General features: G+C 45.0%; 1 protein-coding gene across 1 annotated transcript in view; it reads left to right on the top strand.

Annotated features, from left to right (window-relative positions):
• VSTM4 (V-set and transmembrane domain containing 4) overlaps positions 1 to 24,420 on the top strand; it is a 91,847-nt gene that overhangs the window by 41,913 nt on the left and 25,514 nt on the right. The window contains exons 6-7 of the mRNA XM_021699965.2: positions 15,597 to 15,703; positions 17,091 to 17,152. Of these exons, the coding sequence (XP_021555640.1) occupies positions 15,597 to 15,703; positions 17,091 to 17,152 (169 nt within the window). The remainder of the gene's footprint in view (positions 1 to 15,596; positions 15,704 to 17,090; positions 17,153 to 24,420) is intronic.

The raw sequence follows: 24,420 nt of genomic DNA, 5'->3' as shown, positions 1-24,420 counted from the left end.
AAATCTGGTTCTTGGGAGACTGCTGGGAGAAAATGGGTAAAGTGTACCCAAGATCTCTGCTTTATTTCTTATGACTGTATGTGAATCTACAATTACCTTCATAAAAACTTAAGTTAAATGTGAATTTGGATGTCCCTGGCAGATCCTGTTTTCAGCCCCAACAGTCCCTATACCTGACTGCTTTGTGTTGCTGCTGCTGAATTTGGGATCCAGAGGAACCCTGTTACTAAAATCAAAATGCAAACTTCTTTTATTGAGAGTTTACACTCTACCAGATCGTCATCTAGAGTAGTCCAACGGTGAAGAAAAGAGACGGAAATCCCTGCTTTGTGGAACTTGCCAGGCAGTGAGTGCAAATGCATGTGTCCCTGGGAGAGATGTCTGACTATGGCCAACTGAGGAGATCATCAAGTCCTCTCCCCCAAAAAAGCAACTATAAAATTGAACAAAATCCACAAAAATAACTATTCTAGCACTCTGGAAAGGCCAAAGGTATGTACTAAACTGAGAGGCTTTTATACTTGAAAAACTGCTGAGCTGCTGCTGACCACGGTGGAATTCGGTGGGGTTTTGGCCTCCAGTTGCTCTGATACTCTTCCTGCTTGCTTGGTGAGCTTCTTTCAGGGCAGGGGTGCTGTGAGGACCCCCAGATGCTCTGTTGTGATAAAAAGGGGTGCCTGTGACTCGGAGCAGTGTGCCGTGCTCATGTTTAGTAGCAGAGGTGACCTTCGCAGGGGGATTGAGCAGGGAGGCCCAACAGCTCCACTAGCCTGAGCTTTTGGTCACAGCTGGGGCAAGTGCGTTTCTAGCTGACGCAACACACATGTGCGGTGGGGAATGGAGAGCACCCAAAGGAAGAGAATAATACCGTGCAAATAGTAACAATAAGAGAGATGGTAGCTAAATTAATATCAGATAAGAGATAAGATATAATTTAAGACAAGAAATATGACTAGAGACCAAGAAGGAAATTCAAATTGTTAAGGGTCAACACACCAGGAAGATACAACAATTATAAATGTATATGGGCCTAACAACAGAAAGAAGAAAATACATGAAGAAAAACAAAATTGAATAGCTGGAGATTGCAATGGTCCACTCTCAGTAATTGATAGAATACCTAAACAGAATATCAACAGGGGCACAGAAGATCAAGCAATTTGATTGACATAGAATACTCTACCCAATGACCACACACCATACTTGTCAAGTGCACTGAATATCCTCCAGGACAGACCATATAGCTAGGCCACAAAACAAATCCGTATAAATTTACAAGTTTTATGTATGTAAGAAATCATACAAAGTTTGTTCTCTGAGCAATAGAATTAAATAGAAATTAATGACAGAAAGAAATCTGGGAGATTTCCAAACGTTTTGAAATTTAAAACAACACACTTCTAAATAATACAAAGAAGAAATTACAAGAGAAATTAGAAAATATTTTGAGGGGCGCCTGGGTGGCTCAGTCGTTAAACGTCTGCCTTCGGCTCGGGTCATGATCCCAGGGTCCTGGGATCGAGCCCCATGTCGGGCCCCCTGCTCAGCGGGAAGCCTGCTTCTCCCTCTCCCACTCCCCCTGCTTGTGTTCCTGCTTTCACTATCTCTCTCTGTCAAATAAGTAAATAAAATCTTTAAAAAAAAAAAAAGAAAATATTTTGAATTAAATACAAGTGAAAACAAAACACATCAAAACTTATAAGATGCTGCTAAAACAGTGCTTAAAGAAAAAATTATGGCTTTAAATGCCCTATATTAGACAAGAAGAAAGACCTCAAATCAATAACCTAAGCTTTCACCATAAGTAACTAGAAAAAGAAGAGCAAGTGAAATCCACAGTAAGCAGAAGAAAGGATATAATAAAGATTAGAACAGAAATCGATGACATGGAAAACACACACGCACATGCACAGAGAAAAATCAATAAAACCAGTTGGTTCTTTAAAAAGATCAGTAGAATTGACAGATCTTAAGTTAGACTATACATGAAAATAAAAAAGAGAAAAAGCCAATTACCAAATCAGGAAGCAAAAAAGAAATCACTGGGGCACTGGGGTGGCTCAGTCGATTAAGCATTTGGCTCTTGAGCTCAGCTCAGGTCTTGATCTCAGGGTCATGAGTTCAAGCCCTGCGTTGGGCTCTGTGCTGGGTGTGGAGCCTACTTAAAAGAAAAAAAAAAAAAGGGAATCACTACAGACTCAACAAAAGTTAAAAGGATTATAGGAAAATATTATGAACACATTGATTCTAACAAATTAGACAACATAGATAAAATGGAAAAATTCCTAGAAAGACACAAATCACTAAAATGGATTTAAAAACAAAGCTATAAAGTGAATAAACCTGTAATAAGTCAAGAAATTGAATTGCTAGCTAAAATCTTTCCAACTGAAATGGGCCCAGGCCCACATTACTTTACTGGTGAAATATATCAAGAATTAAAGGAAAAAATACCAGGCCTTCAAAAATTATTTTAAAATTTGAGAAAGCATGATCTTTTCAACAAATAATGCTGGGATAAAATACATAAAGAACTCTTACAACTCAATAATAAGATGACAAATAACACAATTAAAACTGGACAAAAAAGATTTGAATAGATAGGTCCCTAAAGAAGATATACAAATGGCTAACAAGTTCATGAAAATATGTTCATTAGTCATTAAGAAGTGCAAATAAAACCACAGTATGATGCTACTATACACCTGCTGCAAAGGTGATAAAAAGACAATGTCAAGTGTTGGTGAGGATGTGGAGAAACTGGAACCCTGTTTGTTGCAGGTGGGGATTTAAACGGGTGTAGCTGCTTTGGAAATCAATTTGGTAGTATCTTAAAACATTAAACATAAACTTACCATATGACCCAGAAAATCTGCCCAAGAGAAATGAAAACATATGTCCACGCAAAGACATACATACTGTTGTTCACAGCTTCTTTCTTCATAATAACCAGAAGCTGGAAACAATCTAAATATAGCCAACAACTGGTGAGTGGATAAACACCATTTAGAAGTCCACTCAATAAAATACAGTTTGCTAATAAAAAGGAACAAACTGCTGATACATTCGTACATTCTGCGCATGGATGAACCTCAGAAACATTATGCTAAACGAACTAAACCAGATGCAAAAAATTACATATGGTATGATACCATCTATTTGGAATGTCCAGAAAAGGTAAATTCATAGGACCAGAAAATAATTGCTTAGGGCTGAGGTGGGAGAAGGAATTAACTATAAATGGGCAAGCGGGAACTTTTAGGGGTAATAGAAATGTTCCAAAAGTAGATTGTAGTGATGGTTGCACCATTTTATAAATCTACCAGAAATTATTGAATTGTATACTTAAGATCAATGAATTTTATGGTGACTGAATTATCTCTCCATAAAGGTGCTTGTTTCTTTTTAAAAGCATATGCTCCACAGGGCCCTCAGGACTGGCATTTCAGATGGGGGCGGTGGGTTATGGCTGGGGAGCTCAGAGGCTGTGAGGGGCCAGCCTGCCAGTGCTTCTGAGGATTTGCTTGCTTTGTGGGCTCCTGTCTGGCTTTTCATTGTTAGCAAGCAGTGCCAGGCCTTTGGGCTCCTGCCTGCCCTCCTAAGTCTTACCCTCGAGTTGCCCCTATTCTGAGCTGATGCTAAGGCTGGAAGTACAGTTAGGGTGTTCCCCAGACTGTGGGCAGGAGAGTTTGGTCTTCCCCAGGCCTGGGCTACCTGCTAGATATCAGGGATGACCACAGAGGCCCACTCAGATGCTGCCCCTCTTCCAGCTGGTGCTCTTAGCGAGTCTGTTTGAGTGCCCTAGTCAAGCTGTCTCCATGGGCATGTCTCTTGTTGGACCAGCCCACAGATCAACCTCTGGAAAGCTCGCCTTTACTCCACTGCCCCCCAGGACCATGCAGAGGAACCCTGCTGACTTGTATTCATCTTCCTGATCAGAGCCTCAGGCCAATTTGATTTCATGCAGCCCAGATTCCCTGCCACAGTGCCTCGCTAGTGAACTGGTCAGTCCTTGCCTTCCAGCTGGTTCTGGCCAGCTCTGTGCTCTGCCTCCTGCCCCTGTCATGCCAGGGGGCTCCCAGATCCCAGCTCCATCTGTGCTCTGGCAGTGGGTGGCTGGGCCCGTAGAGTCTCCAGCTATTATCAGCATCAAAGTTCTTCTCATCCTCTGACCACTTCCTCCTTAGGGAGAATGGGCAGAGAGCTCAGGGCCAGGGCAGGATGCCAGGAACGGAAACCCTCAGACAGGGAAGGGTCCCTCAGGACGAGGCCATGCTGGTGTTGAGGCTGCGGTCATCAAGAGAAGGCCTGCCGAGCGACTGGGGCAGAACCTGGAGACCCTAGGGGTTTCAATGACTTGTTGCGAGAAGTTCATACAGAAGGAAAACGAGTCTCATCTTGAATGTGTGTCGTTCCTGACGTCGGAAGTTGCCATCTCCTGGGAGGGGTGGCACTGACTTTGGGGCTGGGAGAGGCTGTTCCTTTCCCATGGCTAAGTGCTCTTCTGGAGCAGAAGGCTGGGCCAGAGGGAGCCTCTCAAGGTTCTGCAAGATTTTAAATGTGCCTTCCCCAAGGAAGACAGCTCCCTGAAAGCGGCTCAATGGGTAAGCATGAAACTGCTCCTAAAGGTCCCAGAAAGTCAAATTTCAAATGAAATGCCACCAGTTGCATAGAGATGTGGTGTGTCCCCACACCATGACACCTCTTCCATGGATCCAGATACCTTCTTTCTTGTAGGTAAGTTCAGGAAGGTTGCCAAGAAGATGGACATGGGTACCAAAAAGGCAATTCCTAATCAGTAGATTTCTTGACCTGTTGCTTGACTTCTTATTACGGGTTTGAGATAATAAAGTATTTGCAAATGGGAGAAATTGAAGTGGGCAGTATGTTCCCTGTGCCGACAACAGCAGTTACAAGACCGAAGTGATCCAAGCTTTCTTCATGTTTTCTGGCGCAGGGGCACAGACTATTTATATGTTGGATAAATTATAGGCCCAGGGTTACTGTGGTTTGTGAGCTTGGTTTAAAGCATTTTCTAGTTTTTTCTGAACCATCAGAGACTTTTTTTTTTAAACATACCCCTCCAGTCGAAGTATGGGATTTAATTAATAACTGATTTGTTCAGGATCTTAGCGTGAAGGCAGAGATGATTTCAGAGAGAATGTAAACATACCAGCTCTAGCTTGCTTCATTTTCATAATATTGCAGAGTGGTGGTATTACAGAATTTGTTTCTTCTGTGAAAGGTAATCTGCTGGGGTGTTTGAAGATTCTGGGGCCAGCCTGCCTTGGTTCAAATCTGGACTCTGACACTGATTGATGTATGCCTTTGGTTAGCTGTTCGACCTCTCTGAGGAAACGGGGACAAAGGTAGCCCTAGCACGCAGTGGTGTTGGGAGGATTGAATGAGTTAGTCTGTATAAAGTGCTTCCAATGGTGAGCTCTATGCAAGTGGTTCTGTTATTATTCAGTCATACTTACGAGTGATTCATCTATGTAGGAATTCTTGTAAGGCCCGTAGGGCAAGGATGAAATAACACACAGCCCACGCCCTTGAGGTCGGCGTCAAATGGAAGAACTAGAGAAGCAAAACCATGGCAGCACCCATGTGGTACCCACACAGCTGATGCGGGCACCCAGAGGGGGCGCTGCTAACCCCATCTTCCGGGCCGGTGGGTGGTAGGGAAAGCTTCCTGGAGATGAAATTTGGGCCAAGTATTGGAGAAGCGGTAAGAGTGTTCCAGAAGAGGGTTGGGGGAGTGCAGCACACGGAAGTGGGGAGAGAGGGGTACAGCAGGTGGGAGGCTGGGGGTCTGGCGGCACTTGGTCCACAGGAGTGAGGTGCCCTGGAGATTCAGGGCAGAGCATCAGGGAGAAGAGTCTTAGGGGGTGGCAGGGCCAGAGGCCAGGGGATGGGCACGGGGCTAAGCATTGCCACACACCATCTTCATTCCTCACCCCACAGCCCCATGAGTGGGTGCTGTGATTGTCCCATTCTACAGATGAAAACTGATGCACAAAGAGTGTGGATGGTGGTGAGGTCTTTGCTGGGCAGAGATGGAGCCGTGAGGGATGCCAGCCCAGGAAGCTCAGGCTTGCTTGTGAGTGCTTCAGTGCTGTCAGTCGCACAGATGAACAAGGAGGAGACGCTACAGAAAGTCAGGGCGGTGAGAGGAGAAGTGGGAAGGGTACGGCCACAGATGCTGGCCATGGCTGCAGCTGCCCTCCATCCCCTTGACTTTGAAAGGTCAATGCGCTCTGGTCACGGGCATCAATTTGGGAATGCTTCCAGCCCTTGCTGTCGTTGGGTTGGTTTTAGCCCACATACATGCTAAACGCCATCCCCTCTGGCCACGTTCACCCGAGCATGGAAGGTGGCGAGTGCAGGGATAGCAGATGCGGGCGTTATGTCTCCTGGCCCGCGTCCTGCGTCTCTGACATCCTTGCTGTGCCTCTCATCCTCACTCCTCCTCCTGCCTCAGCTCTCAGGCCCGGTGCCCTTCTGTAGCCCTCAGGCAGAGGCAGGCATGAGGAGAGCCGGCCTGTGAGAGGGAGCCTGGTTGTTATTCCTCGAGTAACGTAAGGAACATTCCACCTGGATTTGGTGTCAGCTGGAGCCATGCCACCTGGCAGCTTGGTGACCTTGGGCCACTTGGCTTCTCTGGGAATTTTTCACCCTCCACAAAATGGGTACAAGTTTGCCTCTGTCCCTATCGCTCAGGGTCGCTTTGAGGATTGAATAAGCTATCAGTGGCTGTGGCCTAATTCCTCATAATTACTCACCGTGTGCCCCCGCACCTCCACTTCTGAACACTTCGTGGGGTTTATTTCGAATCCTCATAAAACCCTGCAAGGCACAAATTAGTCTCCCCAGACTAAGAACAGGAATAAAACTGCCAACTCTTAGATAAATAGCTAGCCCTCTGGACTGTTTAAGAACCTTTTGATTCCAGGTGACAGAAGAGCTAGTGCAGTTGCTATTACCCCGGAAGGGACTTGGCTGGCTCATGTAACTAGGGATGCTGCGGTGGGTGGGCCTCAGGGAAGCTCTGTCTAGGAGACGCAGTGTCATTAGAGTGGTGGCCTCCATTCCCAGCCTGTCTCTGGGCAGTGCTGCCTCAAGGGCTGGCATGTCCTCAGGCCAGGCTGGCTCCCCTTGGGAAGAGAAAGGTGGTAGCAGGTGCATTCCCTTCTGGCCTAATGAAGGAGTTGTCTCCCTTCCTGACAGCAAACCCAATCGCACCTTAGTGTTAGGGGACCAGCCTGAACCGAGCACAGTGGCCAGAGGATGGCTGGGGTCAATCCCACCCAAACACATACCCTCAGCCCTAGGGATACAGGCGATAGATGCGGGGCACATACCCCCAGTGACCTCTCTCTGCCATTATTCTTTCAACCCAAGACGAGAACACTGCATGGAACCAATATATATTAATCAAGTGCCTCCTGATCTTCCCAGGCTGTATTCAGAGATTTTAAATTCACAGACAAAACCAGTGGCCTGGCAAAGCATCTGCTCAGTCTTCACAAAGCTGGCAGGGAGTGGCGAGGAAGAGCTTTAACAAAGAGGCCCCCGCAGAACCTCTCGGGTTGTGTGAAGCATTTATGGTAAAAGGCCATGGAGGCTGTGGCCGGGGAGACGCCTTAGCAGCTCTCTCACAAAGGAGCAGCTTTCCTCTGATGTTGCTTGGAATGTGCACACAAAGACGTGGTAGGATGGAAGCAGCAGAAAGTAATGCACCGTGACCACCAAGGGTCTGCCGGGCTCGGGTAGGGGCACCAGTTGGGCTCGAGTTGAAGAGAACTCTGTCATGTCTGGCTCCCTATTCAAGGACTCTGAGAGGAGATTCCAGAGTAATGATGAGAATAATACTGGTAAGATAACAGTAGGTGAGACCTCTTACATGCTCACTGCATACCAGACACGGTTCTATGTTCTTGGCATGTCAAGGGAGTCACGGGAGTGGGACCCTTCATCCATCTTGAGAGGGGAGTTCTCCGACTTCTAAGCAGCTCTGGCATGTGGTCTCCATTGGCCTCGAGTAGTCCAGTGGCAGGGGAGGCCCACAGAGCACGTCCGGAAGCCTAGAGCGAGATGTCAGGAAGTTTGCCCCATTGCATGAGTCATGGGCCTTTCTCAGTGACAGCCAGCCTGGGGCTGGGGGGCTGTAATCGCACTTCTCCCCACAGCTTTTTGAGATATAATTGACCGTAACTGGTAATGACGGTGAGTTGCCACCATCGTTGTTGAGACCAGTGTTCCTCCTTCAAGACTGCACACTTGACGTTGCAGGACACAGGGTTACGGGGTGCTGAGTGTGCTGCAGGAAATCTTGGAGAAGGGAGCTCAGAGCTGGTTGGCAAGGAGCTCCTGGTCCTCTGGGGACCCAAATCGGGCATCGTCTGTGTCAAAACTGAGCCATGGGGGCCGGAGGAAAGGAAGCACGGGGACATTTCTGCAGATGCAATAGGCAACTAAAGCAATGATTTTTTTCGAAGATGGCATGGAGCAAGAAGGGCTCGGGAGGAGATGGCTCCAAGAAGCAGCCCCAGGGTTGGGGGGTGTCGGCAGGACCACGACCAGCGCCATTCCCCAAGGGCTTTCCGGGCTGGGTTCGTTTGACTGACAAACAACACTTGGCATCTCTGGCCATCCCAGTTTAAACCGCAACAAATCCCTTTGCTTTGCGGCATGGGACAGACAGCTGTGTGCCCAGGGACGAGGGTGCCGGCTCATTAGATGGAAACGAGATTAAAGAGACCTCAAGGAAGGTTTTGATTCGTAGTTCCTGTGTTGAGGCACAAAGATTGCCCTGGACCAAAGGAAACACTTGGCATGTGGGGGGTGAGGGTTGGATGTACTAAAGCTCCTCGGCACTAGTGGTTAGCCGCCCCTCTCGTATTATCCCAGGGGGAGGCGGGGCATTAGGAGGGTCACTGATGGTTGGATGAGGACTTCTATGCCACAGGCACTGTGCTTCCATATGAGGGCGCTTTGATCTCATATTTAGTTATGGAGGCAAGATGTGGCTGGGTCTATGAGTCTTAGTTATAATTGTGTTCTTTGGGGGGGGGGTATCAGTTCTATTTGTGCTGTTTTATTGTTTGTTTTTTTTTCTACTCCCGAACACTCTTAGCTATAGAGTAGAGGTGCCAAATTTCCACATGGCCAGCCTACCCCCTCCCACCTCCATTTTGACAGCTGACATCACTTATTCCAGATAGTTCCAGGTACGAGAACATGGTCCCCTCCTCCTCTGCCCAATCTTGGGCCACCAGCCCCAGCTCCTGCCTCCAAGTGCCCAGCACTCAGGTTGGCCCCTCTTCCCCCGACCCAGGCAGGGCTTTAGCAGCTGTAACAGTCCCAGATTTAGTACAGACTTACATGCAGTGGAATGCTGATCTCGCCTTTCAGTACCTTCTCTTTAGGGAGCTAAATGCCCAGAGCAGCCATTATGTATCTGGCTTGATCTACCCTCTTCCTGTCCTAGTTTTCTTATTCTCTGTTGTCTGGGCTGGACCCAGAGTCCTTGCTTCAGGGCCAAGGAGACAGGCCAACCTGGATCAGATCCCGCATCTCCTGCCTGAACTTCTCTGAGGCTTCATTTTCCCCATCTGGGAGGGTCCAAGACTCTGGATATCACACACTTCTCACAGTGCCTTGCACAGGATAGGGGCAGATGGAGCTCTTATTAATTTAAGTCTGGCAAAATACAGTTGCTCACAATGTGCTCAATACCTAGCAAAATCCAGGTTGCCTGCTTCATCTGGTGTCCTGGGGTAGCTCTCCGTTGCTCAGGGGTGCAGCCTCTTCCTCCTCCTTACCCACCGGCTGTGTGTTCTGCTGCTTCCTAGACGACACCACTGTCTCTGGGGCAGTAGGAGGGCATGCTGTACCATCTTGGGTGGAAAGATTTTCTGGTCGAACTTTAAGTTGTAACTTGCAGCCCTCCCCTCAGGGCCACGACATGGTGTCAGGAGATACCCAAGGGGCAGCATTGTTCTCCCCGAGGCACAGCATGAAACCTCCCCCCGCTGCACCCACACACCAGAGAGTTGGGTTAGTGCTACCGAGCCACTTCGTGCACCTCGTCCAATTTAGGCTCCGCTAGCCCATCTCACTCTCATTATAACCCTGTGTGATAAATGGCAAGTGTACGTCTTCCCATTTTACAGATTGGGGGATGAGGCCCAGGAAGCGAGTGACTTGCCCAGGGTCACCCCTCTAATCAGAGTGGAACCTGCTTTAGTGCAGACCCAATCCCCTTGTCCAGTGCCCATTCACTAGATGCGACCACATGTGGCGCAGAGCAGAGGTGCCCAGCGCTTGTGGGAGGGAGACGCCCATGGGGGTAGCCGGGCCAGAACCTTATACCTGTCACACACGCATGCCAGCCACGCGGCCCTGCTTGGAGCCAGAAAGACAGCCCTGTTTTCCACAGGGAAACCACATAGCTCTCTCATTTAGATGGAGTTTCCGGCCTGTTCTCTATCTTTTTGGGTTTGACTGGCTCCAGCAATGCTCACTCCCTTGTGTCAGAGACAAAACACAGTCCTGTTCCAATCTCAGATATAGAATAACTTTCTGGTAAGTGAATCATAATGTGGAGTTTCTTTGTCAAAAATTTCTGCCAGTCTTGCTGGCTCAGTGGGAGACATAGTATTCTGTGAGCAAAATCATCTGTCATGTCGTGGGGGGGGGTGACTCATTGTATATGAATTCTCATTGTTGAAGTATGAATTAGAGCTAAATTTAGTTTAGTGCAGTTTTGCTGTTCTGAAGGAAAACGGTGATGACAAAGCAGATCTTTTTCAGCTTACTGAACGCCCTGGGCCTGAAAGCACGCATTTATACAAATGATGTCCCAAAACTTTCATTTTATATTAAAGAGCTAAAGAACTAAGTCCAAGAAAAGAGAAGAGGAAGGGGAAATCTTTGATTCTGCAGGGTGTGAGGTGCAGCTGGGGAGGACGATCCAAGCTCAGAGGCAACAGACAAAAAGAAAACACTGAATGATTTTAGCAAAAGAAACAAGTCACTGTGCATTTAACAAGAAACCACAATTCAAAGGGAATTGGGGGAAATGTTTGCAATAAATATGTCAGACCAATGTGAAAGGTGCATGCAAACCTGTAGGAAAAACTCAGGACCCTAATACATGATAGCAGATGTCCATACGTCATTCGTAAAAGGGGAAACACGATTAGACACATGCTGGAAATGCTCATTCTCACTGGCAGTCAGAGAAATGCACGTAAAAGGGAGATCACAGTTTTATTCATTAAGCGAGTAATTTTTTTAAGCTGATAAACCTGGTGTTGAATTTAGGCTGAAGACAGAGATACCCTCGTCCACAGTGGCTGTGAGGTAGTACTAACTTGTTGGAGATCATTTGGACAGTGGGGATTAGACACCCTTTAAAATGGTCCTCCCCCATGAACTAGTAATCCCAGCTCTAAGACTCTCACCTAAAACAAAAGTCCAAGAGTGGGAAACTATGATGCACAAATACATTTATGGCAATATTACTCAGGTATCAATATTACTTAGATGTCAGGGATTGGCTGAGAAGACCGTGGCATAGCTTCTCACCGGAATAGTATGAGGATGTAACAATATGGAAAAGAGAGATTAGGTAAAAAGAAGGGCACGAAAGTATAAATATGTTATGACAAAAAAAAATACAATGTATAAAAATCAAGGAAGGGTTGAAACTTAATGTCTCCACGAAAGCTTGGACATGGATAAACACTGCTGGCAGTGTTATTCATAATGGCCCAAGCTTGGAAGCAGCCAACATATTCTACAGTAAAGGAATGCATAAAAAAGCTGTGGTACATCCAGACAGTGGAGTATCATTCAGGGCTAATAAGACATGAGCTATCAAGCCATGAAAAGACTTGGAGGAAACTTTATTTTTTTTTCTTTTTCTTTTTTTTTTTTTATTATGTTAATCACCATACATTACATCATTAGTTTTTGATGTAGTGTTCCATGATTCATTGTTTGCCTATAACACCCAGTGCTCCATGAAGAACGTGCCCTCTTTAATACCCACCACCAGGCTAACCCATCTCCCCACCCCCTCCCCTCTAGAAACCTCAGTTTGTTTCTCAGAGTCCATAGTCTCTCATGGTTCGTCTCCCCTTGGAGGAAACTTTAAATACTAAGTGAAAGAAGCTGCTACCTAGTGTATGATTGCACCTATGTAAGATTGCCGAGAAGGCAAAACTATGGAGACAGTAAATAGATTTGTGGTTGCCAAGGGTTGGGGGGCAGGAGGGATGAATGGGTGGAGCACAGAGGTTTTGGGGGCAGTTCAGCTATTCGGTCTGATACTACACGGTGGATACATTATGTATTTGTCCAAACCCATGGAACTCACCCAAAGGGAGCCCTAATGCAAATTATGGACTTTGGGTGCTAATGATGTCTTGATGTAGGTTCATCAGTTATAACAAATGTCCCACCATGGCGGGGGACATTGATGATGGGAGAGGTTGCACATATGGTGGGGGGGGTGGGGGGGCATATGAAAAATCTCTGTACCTTTTGCTCCGTTTTGCTGTGAACCTAAAACTTCTCTAAAAAAAAAAAATGAAGTCCATTAAAAAAAATTAAGCAAGAAAGAGGAAAAAGACTAGAAATATTTAAATAGGCTGTGTTTTGGTTAGGCTAGACTTATTTATTTTCCTTTTTCTCCATGCCTGTAATTACCATTTGAAAACATGAACGTGCATTAATTTATAATGGAAAGAAAAAAATAAACACTTAAAGAGTTTAAAGCTATGAGATGAAGCTGTACCTGCAGTTGTGTATTTATACAATTCTGAGAGTTTTTGATCCCTTGTTTCTTCTTGGTCAGCGTTTTGTAAACGCACATTCCTTTGGCCTATTTGTGAGTTTACACAATTGACCCTCTACTCTCAACTTATGGCCAGTTGGAGTTTCAGTTCCCAGTAAAAATAAGCCATCTTTGGGGACTCTCAGCACGATCTGTATTCTTGGAATTTTTCCCACAATGCGTGAGTCAGTGTTTGTTAATTTTAAAAACCCTAGGACTCTAGGGCCGCCTGGTGGCTCAGTCGTTAAGCATCTGCCTTGGGCTCAGGTCACGATCCCAGGGTCCTGGGATCGAGCCCCGTGTCGGGCTCCCTGCTCCGCAGGAAGCCTGCTTCTCCCTCTCCCATTCCCCCTGCTTGTGTTCTCTCTCTCACTGTCTCTTTCTGTCAAATAAATAAAATGTTAAACAAAACAAAACAAAACCCTAGAACTCTGTTAGAATAGCCTACCTTCTCTTAAGTGTATGCAGATATTTATTTGTGTTTAATTTACTGTTTTGCAATGATTATGTTTTTTTAATGATTATACAATCACATGGTTTAAAAATTAAAATTAAAAAGTTAAGTAATTGGGGCGCCTGGGTGGCTCAGTCGATTAAGCATCTGCCTTTGGCTCAGATCATGATCCCAGCATCCTGGGATCTAGTCCCACGTTGGGCTCCCTGCTTAGCAAGAGCCTGCTTCTCCATCTCCTGCTCCCCCTGCTTGTGCTCTCCCTCTCTTTCTGTCAAATAAATAAAATCTTTAAAAAAAAAAGGTTAAATAATTGACTAAAAATATATATAGTGATAATTCTTCCTGCCTGGTCTCCCATCTGCTTCGTTCCTCAGCACCCCCATTTTAAGGAACCACTATTTTATTTTACTTTTTAAATTTTATTTATTTATTTATTTATTTATTTATTTATTTATTTATTATTTGAGAGAGAGTGAATGAGCAGGCGAATGGGGGGAGGGGCAGGGGAAGAGGGAGAGGCAGAGAATCCCAAGCAGACTCTGTGCTGAGTGTAGAGCTGGACGTGGGACTCCATCTCATGACCTCAGCTGAAGCCAAGAGTTGGACGCTTAACCGACTGAGCCACCCAGGTGCCCCAGGAACCACTATTTTAAAATTCTTTGGACTGCTTCCAGAATTTCTTTATGCATGTATATGCAAACACTAATATATATATTTTATTTTTCCCTATTTTTATATACAAAAAGGGGCACATTTTATACATTGTCTAACACCCAGCTTTTCCACTTAGCAATGTATCTTTCCTCATCAGCACATAAATAGCTTCTTACTCCTCTTTGCAGCTACAGAGAACCCCACATGTGTATTTGTAGACTCACCACCATTTCCTTAACCAGTCCCCTGCTGATGGACAGTTGGGTTCTTTCTGATCCATTGCTATCAACAACAGCACCATAAGGACGATTCTTACATGTACATTTCATACACGTGCAAGGATATCCACAGAATAAATTCCCGGAAGTGAAATTGCTGGGTCAGAGTATAAGCCTCTATAGCTCTGATTGCCAAATTATTCTGATTGCCAAGTTATTCTCCTTCGGGAAGGGTTTACACTCATACCAGCCCTACTTCTGAGTGCCCGATTCTCTACATCCTTGGCAAAAGAGTGCTTTGCTTCCAGTGTGATTATTGTCATTCTGATGTGTGGAGAAAGGAAGTGCAGTGTGTTTTAATTTGGCTTCCTTTCGTGAAGGAGCCTTAGCGTGTTTTCATAGGTAAGAGCCTTTCCTCTCATGTGATAACTGCTTACTGCCTTCCTTCATTTTGATTATTAGGCAGTTGGTCATAGTCTTATGGATTTCTAGAAATTCTTTATGTATTAGGGAGATAACCTCTCTTGGTAACTGCACCTACCTGGCTGGAACATGTGTCTCAGGACAAGAGATTCTGAAAGGGGCCTTTGCGGGAGCCAATACGACACATTTGAGTTAAGAGTGATAGCCATTCAAGGAAGTGCGTGGACTCCAGCCCACATGTAGCATCAAGGTTTCCCATCAAGCCAGTCTGTGTGTGTAACTTTTGTCACTTAACGCCTTTACATCTTGGTTTTCTTACCTGCAATATAAGGCTTATCAGTACCATCATTCTGGGTAACACATACAAAGAACCTGATAGCACAGTGATCGCACAGGGCCAGATAACTGAAAACACCCACAGCCCTCCTCAGGGTGAAGCCGCTTACTCTCTACTAAAGGTAAAGTTACAGCAGGAAAAGAAAGTGTGAACAATCATGGGGGACCCTGGAGAATTCTGGGTGCAGCTCCCACAGTCCTTTGTCCCTTGCATAGGAGGTGCTCTATTTGTGGATTGTGAACCACAAAAATATGTGCAAATCTTGGTTTTAGGGTAGCTCAAGCAGAAGTTTCTAATCGTTTCTTAATACCCTACTGGTGATGTGACCAAGCCAGACTGTGTTCCTGATGCAACCTGTATAAACCATCAATCTCTGCATCTGTAACTGTGTAGACAAGCTGGCCCTGGATCTCTCCAGGGATCTTTGAACGTTAAACAGCACATTATACATCACTAACTAGCTCACCTCACCATCCTTATCTTAGCCACAGGTCAGTACTAGACCTCCCAGCATCTCTGGAGACCAACATAGAGTGATCCCAGTCCAGCTGTAAGAGAACTTCACCTTACGTAGGTACTCAGGAAGCCCACAGAAACTATGGCTTCCTTTCCCCTTTTCTGGAACAAACCTGCTTTTGCCTTCACCAGGACTCTCTTCTTATATAGCTCAGGGGAGACCGTGACCAGTGTGACCAGCTTGGCCCCACTGCAACCCAAGAAGGGCAAGAGGCGGAAGGAGAAGGCCGACGTTCCTCCTGCAGTGCCTGCCAAAGGTAGGAGGCTAGCCTACAGTTACCCACGTGGGAGCCAGCACGGCTGATCTAGAAGTGGGTCTGGGGTCTGCAGTGGGATCGGGACAGGGGGAGTAGACAGATGGAGGATGTGACATCTGCTGATGATATGGCTTGCAGAACCCCACCTAGATTCTGATCATAACTGAACCCCATCACCGAGGTGGGGCTGGGGGTGGTGCACTGGCCCAGCATGGCATTAGTGGGGAGATGGGAGGGGGGAGGTCAATGTGCACAGATTGATTCCACAATGTACTTCACCTTGAACTATTAACATGCTCACACATAGTGGGGTGGGACAAAGGGGTATCAACATCTTCTTGGTTCATTCAAGGGAATGAAGCCTCTCTGATTTTTCTAAGGATGTAAACCAGGTATGTAGTTTATTTTGGATTTGTTCTGGGGATAAAATGAGGGTTAGTCTTTGATTCCAGTTGTAATGTAGAGCAACATAGGTGAGAAAGATGAATGTTTCTGGAGAACTGCTCATGTCTTAGGAGAACTGAGACCATTTACAGATAGTTCCTAAAATAACTGTGGCCAGTTTTGGAGATGTTCATACCTCAAAGAGTTTGAAATGTAGTTGGAAGTACTAGGACTGTCCCCTAGAGATCCTTGGGGTCCTGTGCTAAAAGCCACTGGTGCTCAGGCTGAACACATGTTGGGTAGACAGAGGGGCTGGAAGGCCTGGGCATTCTGGGAGGCATGACAAGTTGTCGGCCTGGGGGAGGGAAGGGGGCAGAGAACCCTGCGTAACGTCTCATTCAATCAGAGTAGATAGTACCTTACCTTACAAAAGATGAGAGTGAGCCTCAGAGAGCTAAGTGGTAGAGTCTGGCTTGGAGGTGAGGCTGCCTAACTTTCAAGGTCAAGTTCAAGTTCCAAGACATTGAAGTACTCATTACATGATATTTGGGGGGGAAGAGCCTCAATTTTCTCCTCTGTTAAATGGGGACAATAAGACCCACCTCCCTGATGACCTCTGAGGGCTGCTCTGAGGGTCGGGGTCACTGCTTTAACTGTTACTGTGTAGTTAGGATGAAGCCCAGGGAAGTTCCCGGCCTCAGGCTTTACCAAACATACCTGGTTCTCACCTGCACACCTGACCTCTTGGTAGCTGGCAGTGTTTTATGCAGAGTTGTTTCATTGACCTTGCTGTTGGGAGATTATGACATGTCCAAAGACTAGGGGAGGATTGCTCTCCATGGAGGGGCACCCAGTGATGCCTAGATCAGAAACCAAACTTCTTCCATGGGGGGGGGGGGGGGGGTGCGTGAGTCTCCACAGAGTATGTCTGTGATGCTCATGCTACGTGGGTGTTACAAGTCCTGGAGGAAATGCAAGCTAAACCCTTGACATCCTTCCACAGCTCCCATAGCTACCACATTCCATAAACCGAAGCTGCTGAAACCACAAAGGAAAGTTGCCCTGGTGAGTAACCATATTCTGTGTTGTTGTTGTCCCCTCAAGCCTTAAACACACGTGAGGTCCAATGAGTACCTTGACTGACTCAAAATGTGCTGCAAGTTCTTGGTGCTTCCGTCCCCAAATAAAGGCATTCTCTCTTCTTGGGTCAGCTTTTGAGCCATCTTTTCTCCACATCTGGTTCCCACAGTGGCTTTTAAAAAATCCAAGAAGAACCATGTTCCATTAGAAATGCTATTTTTCAAAAAGAAGGGGGAAAAAAAAGCCACACTCCAGAAGGTATAAATAGAATATGGACCTGTTAATGTAAATTTACCTGATAACGACTCTGAAGAGACTGCTGAAGAACCTTCCAGAAAATATGTCATAGCTATTTATTTTGAAATAACTGTAGATTTACAGAAGAGTTGTAAAGACACGGCGAGTTCCTGTCTGCTCTTCACCCAGCTTCTCCTAGGGTGAGCATCTCACATAGCCCTGGTGTCTTTGTCAAAAGTAAGATTACCATCAGCACATTGCCGTTAACCACACTCCAGACTTCGGCCAGATTTCAGCAGTTTCTCCACCCATGTTCTTCTCCTGTTCCAGGATCCAGTTCAAGATATCACATTGCACTTAGTTGTCGTGCATCCTTAGTCTCCTCCAGTCTGTGACGTTCCCTAATCTTTTTTTCTTTTGTGGCCTTGACACTTCTGAAGAGAAGCAGCCAGTTATTTTTTTATAATGTCCCTTGATTTGGCTTTCTCTGAGATTTTCTGATGAGTAGAGATGAGGTTCTGGATTTTGGACAAGAATACAGAAGTGATATTTCCTCCTCATGGCATGTTTTTGGGGATGCATGATATCAATATGTCTTATTAGTGACATTAATCACGATAGCTTGGTTCGTTAGGGTGGTGTTTTCTGGGCTTCCTCCATACAAAGTTACTATTTTCCCCTTTCCATACCTGTTTGTTAGAAGCCAGTCACTAGGGACGCCTGGGTGGCTCAGTCGGTTAAGCGTCTGCCTTCGGCTCAGGTCATGATCTCAGGGTCCTGGGATCGAGTCCCACATTGGGCTCCCTGCTCGGCGGGGAGCCTGCTTCTCCCTCTCCCTCTGCCTGCCACTCCCCCTGCTTATGCTCTCTCTCTCTCTGACAAATAAATAAATAAAATCTAAAAAAAAAAAAAAGCCAGTCACTAAGTCCAGTTCACACTCAGGGGGAGGAGAGAAGCTCCCTGTTCTAAAGGAGGAATATTAAAGAATTTGTGGACATCTGTTAACCACCACAGTAATTACAGTAATTAATAAATATTTTGGGGGAGATATGTCAAGTATAAGCAAATATCCTGTTTTTCCTTGAACATTTGCCCACGATTTTAGCGTTCATCAATGGATTTTGCTTGGAGCAGTTATTGCTATGGTGTACTAATGGTGGTTTTGTATTTTCCTTAATCCTTCTATTTTTACTGGGGCACCTGGGTGGCTCAGTTGGTTAAGCGTCTGCCTTCGGCTCGGGTCATGATCCTGGGGTCCTGGGATCGAGTCCCACGTCGGGCTCCTGGCTCGGTGGGGAGTCTGCTTCTCCCTCTGCCTCTCTCCCTGCTTGTGCTCTCTTTCTCTCTCTGTGTATCTCTGTCTCAAATAAATAAAAAAATCTTTTAAAAAATCCTTCTATTTTTACTACTTGAAATTCTTCTGTAAGGAAAAGCTGGACACCTTCTCTCATTTATTTATTCACTAATTTCTATCAGTATGGGTGCATGGATATGAAAAATTTTAAGTTTCTAATTATTTACTTTGTCGCTAACATTGCTTAGCAGTTGTATATTTGTGTGTGAGAGAAAGAGAGACAGAGAGAGACAGACAGGCAGAGAGGGAGGGAAAGAGAGAGAGACTGAGAGGGAGAGATATTGGCAGCCCTATTCTAAAATGTGGATGTACTGGGAAGGGCTGAAATGATCTTGAAGGAAAAGAACAAAGTGGAGAATTTATATACCAATTCTCAAGACTTACCTTAAAGCCACAATAATTAACAAACTATGATATGAGCACAAAGATAGATAAATAGATCAAAGGAACAGAATAAAGAGCTCCAAACAGATCTATATATGTATTGTCACTTGATTTATTACAAAAGTGACATTGCAAGTCAGGGGAGGGATTACTTTTCAATATAGGGTGATAGGTCTGTTGGATATCCATATGAAGAACAATGATCCGTTACCCCTGCTTTATACCATAGACAAAAATTAGAGAAGAATCATAGACTTAAATAGGAAAGGTAAATATAAAGCTTCCTAAAGATTGCGTATCTCCCTAACTTCAGCTCAGGCAAAGACTGTTTAAAACAAGACTCACTAAGTACCGACCATAAAGGAAAAGATGGAAAAATTTGGATTACCTTAAAATTTAGAATGTTGATTGTTGGGGTGCCTGGGTGATTGGGTTGGTTGAGCATCCAACTCTTGATTTCAGCTCTGGCTGTGATCTCAGGGTTGTGGGATCGAGCCCCCTTTGGACTCCATACTCAGTGCGGAGTTGGCTTGAGATTTTCTCTCTTCCTCTCCCTCTTCCTCTCCCTCTGCCCCTCCCCCTGCTCTCTCTCTATCTCTCTAAAAATAAAAATAAATGAATAAAAAATCTTAAAATTCAGACTGTTGATTGTGATTTAAAGGCACCAAGAAAGAATGCAAAGGCAAACCACAGTTTGGAAGAACATCCAGCATGCATGCATCTAACAAAGGATTCTTATCTAGAATGTCTGAACACCTACAAATCAATAGGAAATAAAAGGACAACTCTACAAAAAAAGTATAATAAGCAGAAGTCTTCAACATGCACTTCACAAAAGGAGATACACCAATAGTAAGCACATGAAAAGTATTTAACCTCATTGGCATCATGGCAATGCAAGTTAAAAAGCGTAAAGTTTACATCTAGGAGGATGGCTGAAATGGAACACTTGTTTCTTTTTTTTTTTTTTTATTTTTTTTTTAAAGATTTTATTTATTTATTTGACAGAGACACAGCGAGAGAGGGAACACAAGCGGGGGGAGTGGGAGAGGGAGAAGCAGGCTCCCTGCAGAGCAGGGAGCCCGATGCGGGACTCGATCCCAGGACCCTGGGATCATGACCTGAGCCGAGGGCAGTCGCTTAACCGACTGAGCCACCCAGGCGCCCCACTTGTTTCTTTTTTTTGCCTGTTTTTCTCTGACCCATTGGGAATTTGGGAATGTATCCAGTTTTATCTGTTTGTCAGATTCTTTTTTATTTTACTTTATGTTTTGTATTTCAATAATCATTCCTTGCCAGTTTTATTAAACTTCATCCCTACATTCTAAACAGTTATTTGAACTAAACATTTACTAACTTTATTATTATTCTTTCTTGAATCTAATGTCTTCTCCCCAAATATCTTTCTTTGCATTTACATTTGAGCAATTTGCCCGGGAATGGAATTCTAGTTTTATAAGCTTTTTCCACTCTGTTCTGAGAAATAAGCTGAATACTTTATGTTCATTTCTATTTACTTCCCATATTGCCCAGGGTAAATGCCAAACTCCATACTGTGGCCTATAATACCTTATATCATACAAGCCACATACGTCATTTAAATTTTTTAATATCCACATTAAAGAAGGAAAAAGAAACAGGTGGAACCAATTTTAATAATATGGTTTATTTAACCCAATATAGCAAAAAGATTATCATTTAAACATATAATCTATGCAGAAATTATTCATGAAATATTTTACATGCTTTTTATTCTCCAAAGCCTTCAAAATCCAGTGTATATTTTACACCTACTGCACATCTCATTTCAGAGCCACATTTTCAGTGCTTAACAGCCACATTTGACTAGTGGCTACCATATGGGAAAGCTCAGGTGTATATGATCCAGCCCCCATTAGCTCTTTGACATCATTTTTGCCACTGTCTCCCTTCTTTGTTTCCCTCTGGCCATCCTGGCCTCCTTGCTAGTCCTTAAACATACCAGGCATGTTCTGGAAGGGCTTTTGCACCAGTTGTTCACTCTGCCTGGAATGTTCTCCCCAGGATATGCTTGCGGCTTGTCACTCACCCCGTAAGGTCTCTATGCAGATATCACCTTGATGGAGAAACCATCCTGAAATCCTATATAAAACACTGCTCACCCTCTGACGGCGCTCCTCATGACAGACACCTCGACATACTTTATCTATTAATTGCCTCTCCCTTCTACCAGAGTGCACGGCCCATCAAGGCAGGGAGCTTGTCTGCTCTGGTCGTGCGATGTCCTCCGTGCCCAGAGCAGGGTCCAGCATGATGGAGATTCATTAATGACTGCACACCAGCTCTGTGGAGTAGGTTCTGTCATTCTGCTTTTACAGATGGGCATAGTGAGATGCAAAGTCAGTGAGGTGCAAGATGGAACCCAAGGTCACGCACACTTGAATCTGCTTCTGAATCCAAAACATGCTCATTTGGATTCTTGCCTCAGAGTGGAGCCTGGGTCGGGTGGCTCTCTGGGCGTGGGTCGGACATACTGTCCTGGCTCAGCCTCACCCCGCCCTTGCTGCTTTGCACCCGTATTTCCGGCTGTTCCATCGGAGAGGCTGATTCACCTGTTTCCAAAGAGAGCCTTCTTTTGCCTGCAGTGAATTGTGCGTTCCAATGGACTTTTCATTCCATGTGATTCCCTCTGGTTCAGATCATCAAAAGTTCCTCACCAGTTCTGCTCTGTTCACTACCCCTGTCTTGTCCTCAAATGCCGCTGAAGCGTCTTTGCTGATTTTAATAGATCTCTGGCCATTCAATGGGCTTTTGGAAACTCAGTGGGGCATGAAGGCTAAACCTATCAACTTTTCTCACTCCCTCAACTGTGCATATCACTGCGCATCTCTGTGAGTATGTGTGTATCTTTTTCAGATCTTTCCTCCTTGTTCTGATATTTATCAAAACCTCAAGAAAGGATGTGCCTTGTAAATTTTCCCACCTTACTTTCTGTCTTAGTTGCTCAGGAGTTTTTGCTTATAATCCAAAATTTTAGCCCTGGTAATAACAGAAACAGCTACTTACTGACGCTCCGTGGATATATCCCAGAGAGAGAGCCAAAAAAGTGCTTTTTGCACGTCGTCATAGTTAATTCTCACAATAAGGTCCCTCCTCCCGATGTCCAGTTTTGCATGGGAGAACACACACTCTGTCTAAGAAAAGCGAGGTCCTACAACTCACAGGAGTAGCAATCCACTTCCCGTGAAGATGGTGCTTCTGCCCTGGTGGACAGCCCCTTTGCAGTGTCACTGGTCATAAATGGACAACTTTCTCTAGTCCACAGCCTGGGGCGGGGGAAGCCCACCTCTCATTTATCCACTAAACAAAAATCAGTTGTACACACTTCGGGGACAGAATGCTTCAATAAGCACTTTGGGGCCACCTATAAACAGATGGGAGTCAACAGCATTTTCAAAAATAACTCTGGTCTTTTTTTTTAATTTTTATTGTTATGTTAATCACCATACACCATTAGTTTTTGATGTAGTGTTCCATGATTCATTGTTTGTGCATAACACCCAGTGCTCCATGCAGAACATGCCTTCTTTAATACCCATCCTCCCACCCCCCCTCCCCTCTAGAACCCTCAATTTGTTTCAGAGTCCATCGTCTCTCATGGTTTGTCTCCCCCTCCGATTTACCCCCCTTCAGTCTTCCCCTCCTGCTATCTTCTTCTTTTTTTTTTTCTTAACATGTATTGCATTATTTGTTTCAGAGGTACAGATCTGTGATTCAACAGTCTTGCACACTTCACAGCACTCACCATAGCACATACCCTCCCCAATGTCTTATCACCCAGCCACCCCATCCCTCCCACTGCCCCCACTCCAGCAACCCTCAGTTTGTTTCCTGAGATTAAAAATTCCTCATATCAGTGAGGTCATATGATACATGTCTTTCTCTGATTCACTTATTTCGCTCAGCATAACACCCTCCAGTTCCATCCATGTCTTTGCAAATGGCAAGATCTCATTCCTTTTGATGGCTGCATAATATTCCATTGTATATATATACCACATCTTCTTTCTCCATTCATCTGTCGATGGACATCTTGGCTCTTTCCACAGTTTGGCTATTGTGGACATTGCTGCTATAAACATAGGGGTGCACGTACCCCTTCGGATCCCTACATTTGTATCTTTGGGGTAAATACCCAGTAGTGCAATTGCTGGATCGTATGGTAGCTCTATTTTCAACTTTTTGAGGAACCTCCATACTGTTTTCCAGAGTGGTTGCACCAGCTTGCATTCCCACCAACAGTGTAGGAGGGTTCCCCTTTCTCCGCATCCCCGCCAACATCTGTCGTTTCCTGACTTGTTAATTTTAGCCATTCTGACTGGTGTGAGGTGGTATCTCATTGAGGTTTTGATTTGGATTTCCCTGATGCCGAGCAAATTTGAGCACTTTTTCATGTGTCTGTGGGCCATTTGGATGTCTTCTTTGGAAAATCGTCTGTTCATGTCTTCTGCCCATTTCTTGATTGGATTCTTTGTTCTTTGGGTGTTGAGTTTGATAAGTTCTTTATAGATTTTGGATACTAGCCCTTTATCTGATATGTCATTTGCAAATATCTTCTCCCTTTCTGTCGGTTGTCTTTTGGTTTTGTTGACTGTTTCTTTTGCTGTGCAAAAGCTTTTTATCTTGATGAAGTCCCAATAGTTCATTTTTGCCCTTGCCTCCCTTGCCTTTGGTGATGTTTCTAGGAAGAAGTTGCTGTGGCTGAGGTCGAAGAGGTTGCTGCCTCTGTTCTCCTTTAGGATTTTGATGGACTCCTGTCTCACATTTAGGTCTTTCAACCATTTGGTGTCTATTTTTGTGTGTGGTGTAAGGAAATGGTCCAGTTTCATTCTTCTGCATGTGGCTGTCCAATTTTCCCAACACCATTTGTTGAAGAGACTGTCTTTATTCCATTGGACATTCTTTCCTGCTTTGTCAAAGATGAGTTGACCATACAGTTGAGGGTCCATTTCTGGGCTCTCTGTTCTGTTCCATTGATCTATGTGTCTGTTTTTGTGCCAGTACCATGCTGTCTTGATGACAGCTTTGTAATAGAGCTGGAAGTCTGGAATTGTGATGTCACCAGCTTTGCTTTTCTTTTTCAACATTCCTCTGGCTATTCAGGGTCTTTTCTGGTTCCATACAAATTTTAAGATTATTTGTTCCTGGGGCGCCTGGGTGGCTCAGTTGGTTAAATGACTGCCTTCGGCTCAGATCATGATCCTGGAGTCCCGGGATCGAGCCCCGCATCCGGCTCCCT

This window comes from Neomonachus schauinslandi, chromosome 6 (genome assembly GCF_002201575.2).
Source record: "Neomonachus schauinslandi chromosome 6, ASM220157v2, whole genome shotgun sequence".
NCBI lineage: Eukaryota > Metazoa > Chordata > Mammalia > Carnivora > Phocidae > Neomonachus > Neomonachus schauinslandi.
Note: the sequence above shows the minus strand (reverse complement) of the source record. Positions and strands in the feature narration are given on the sequence as shown.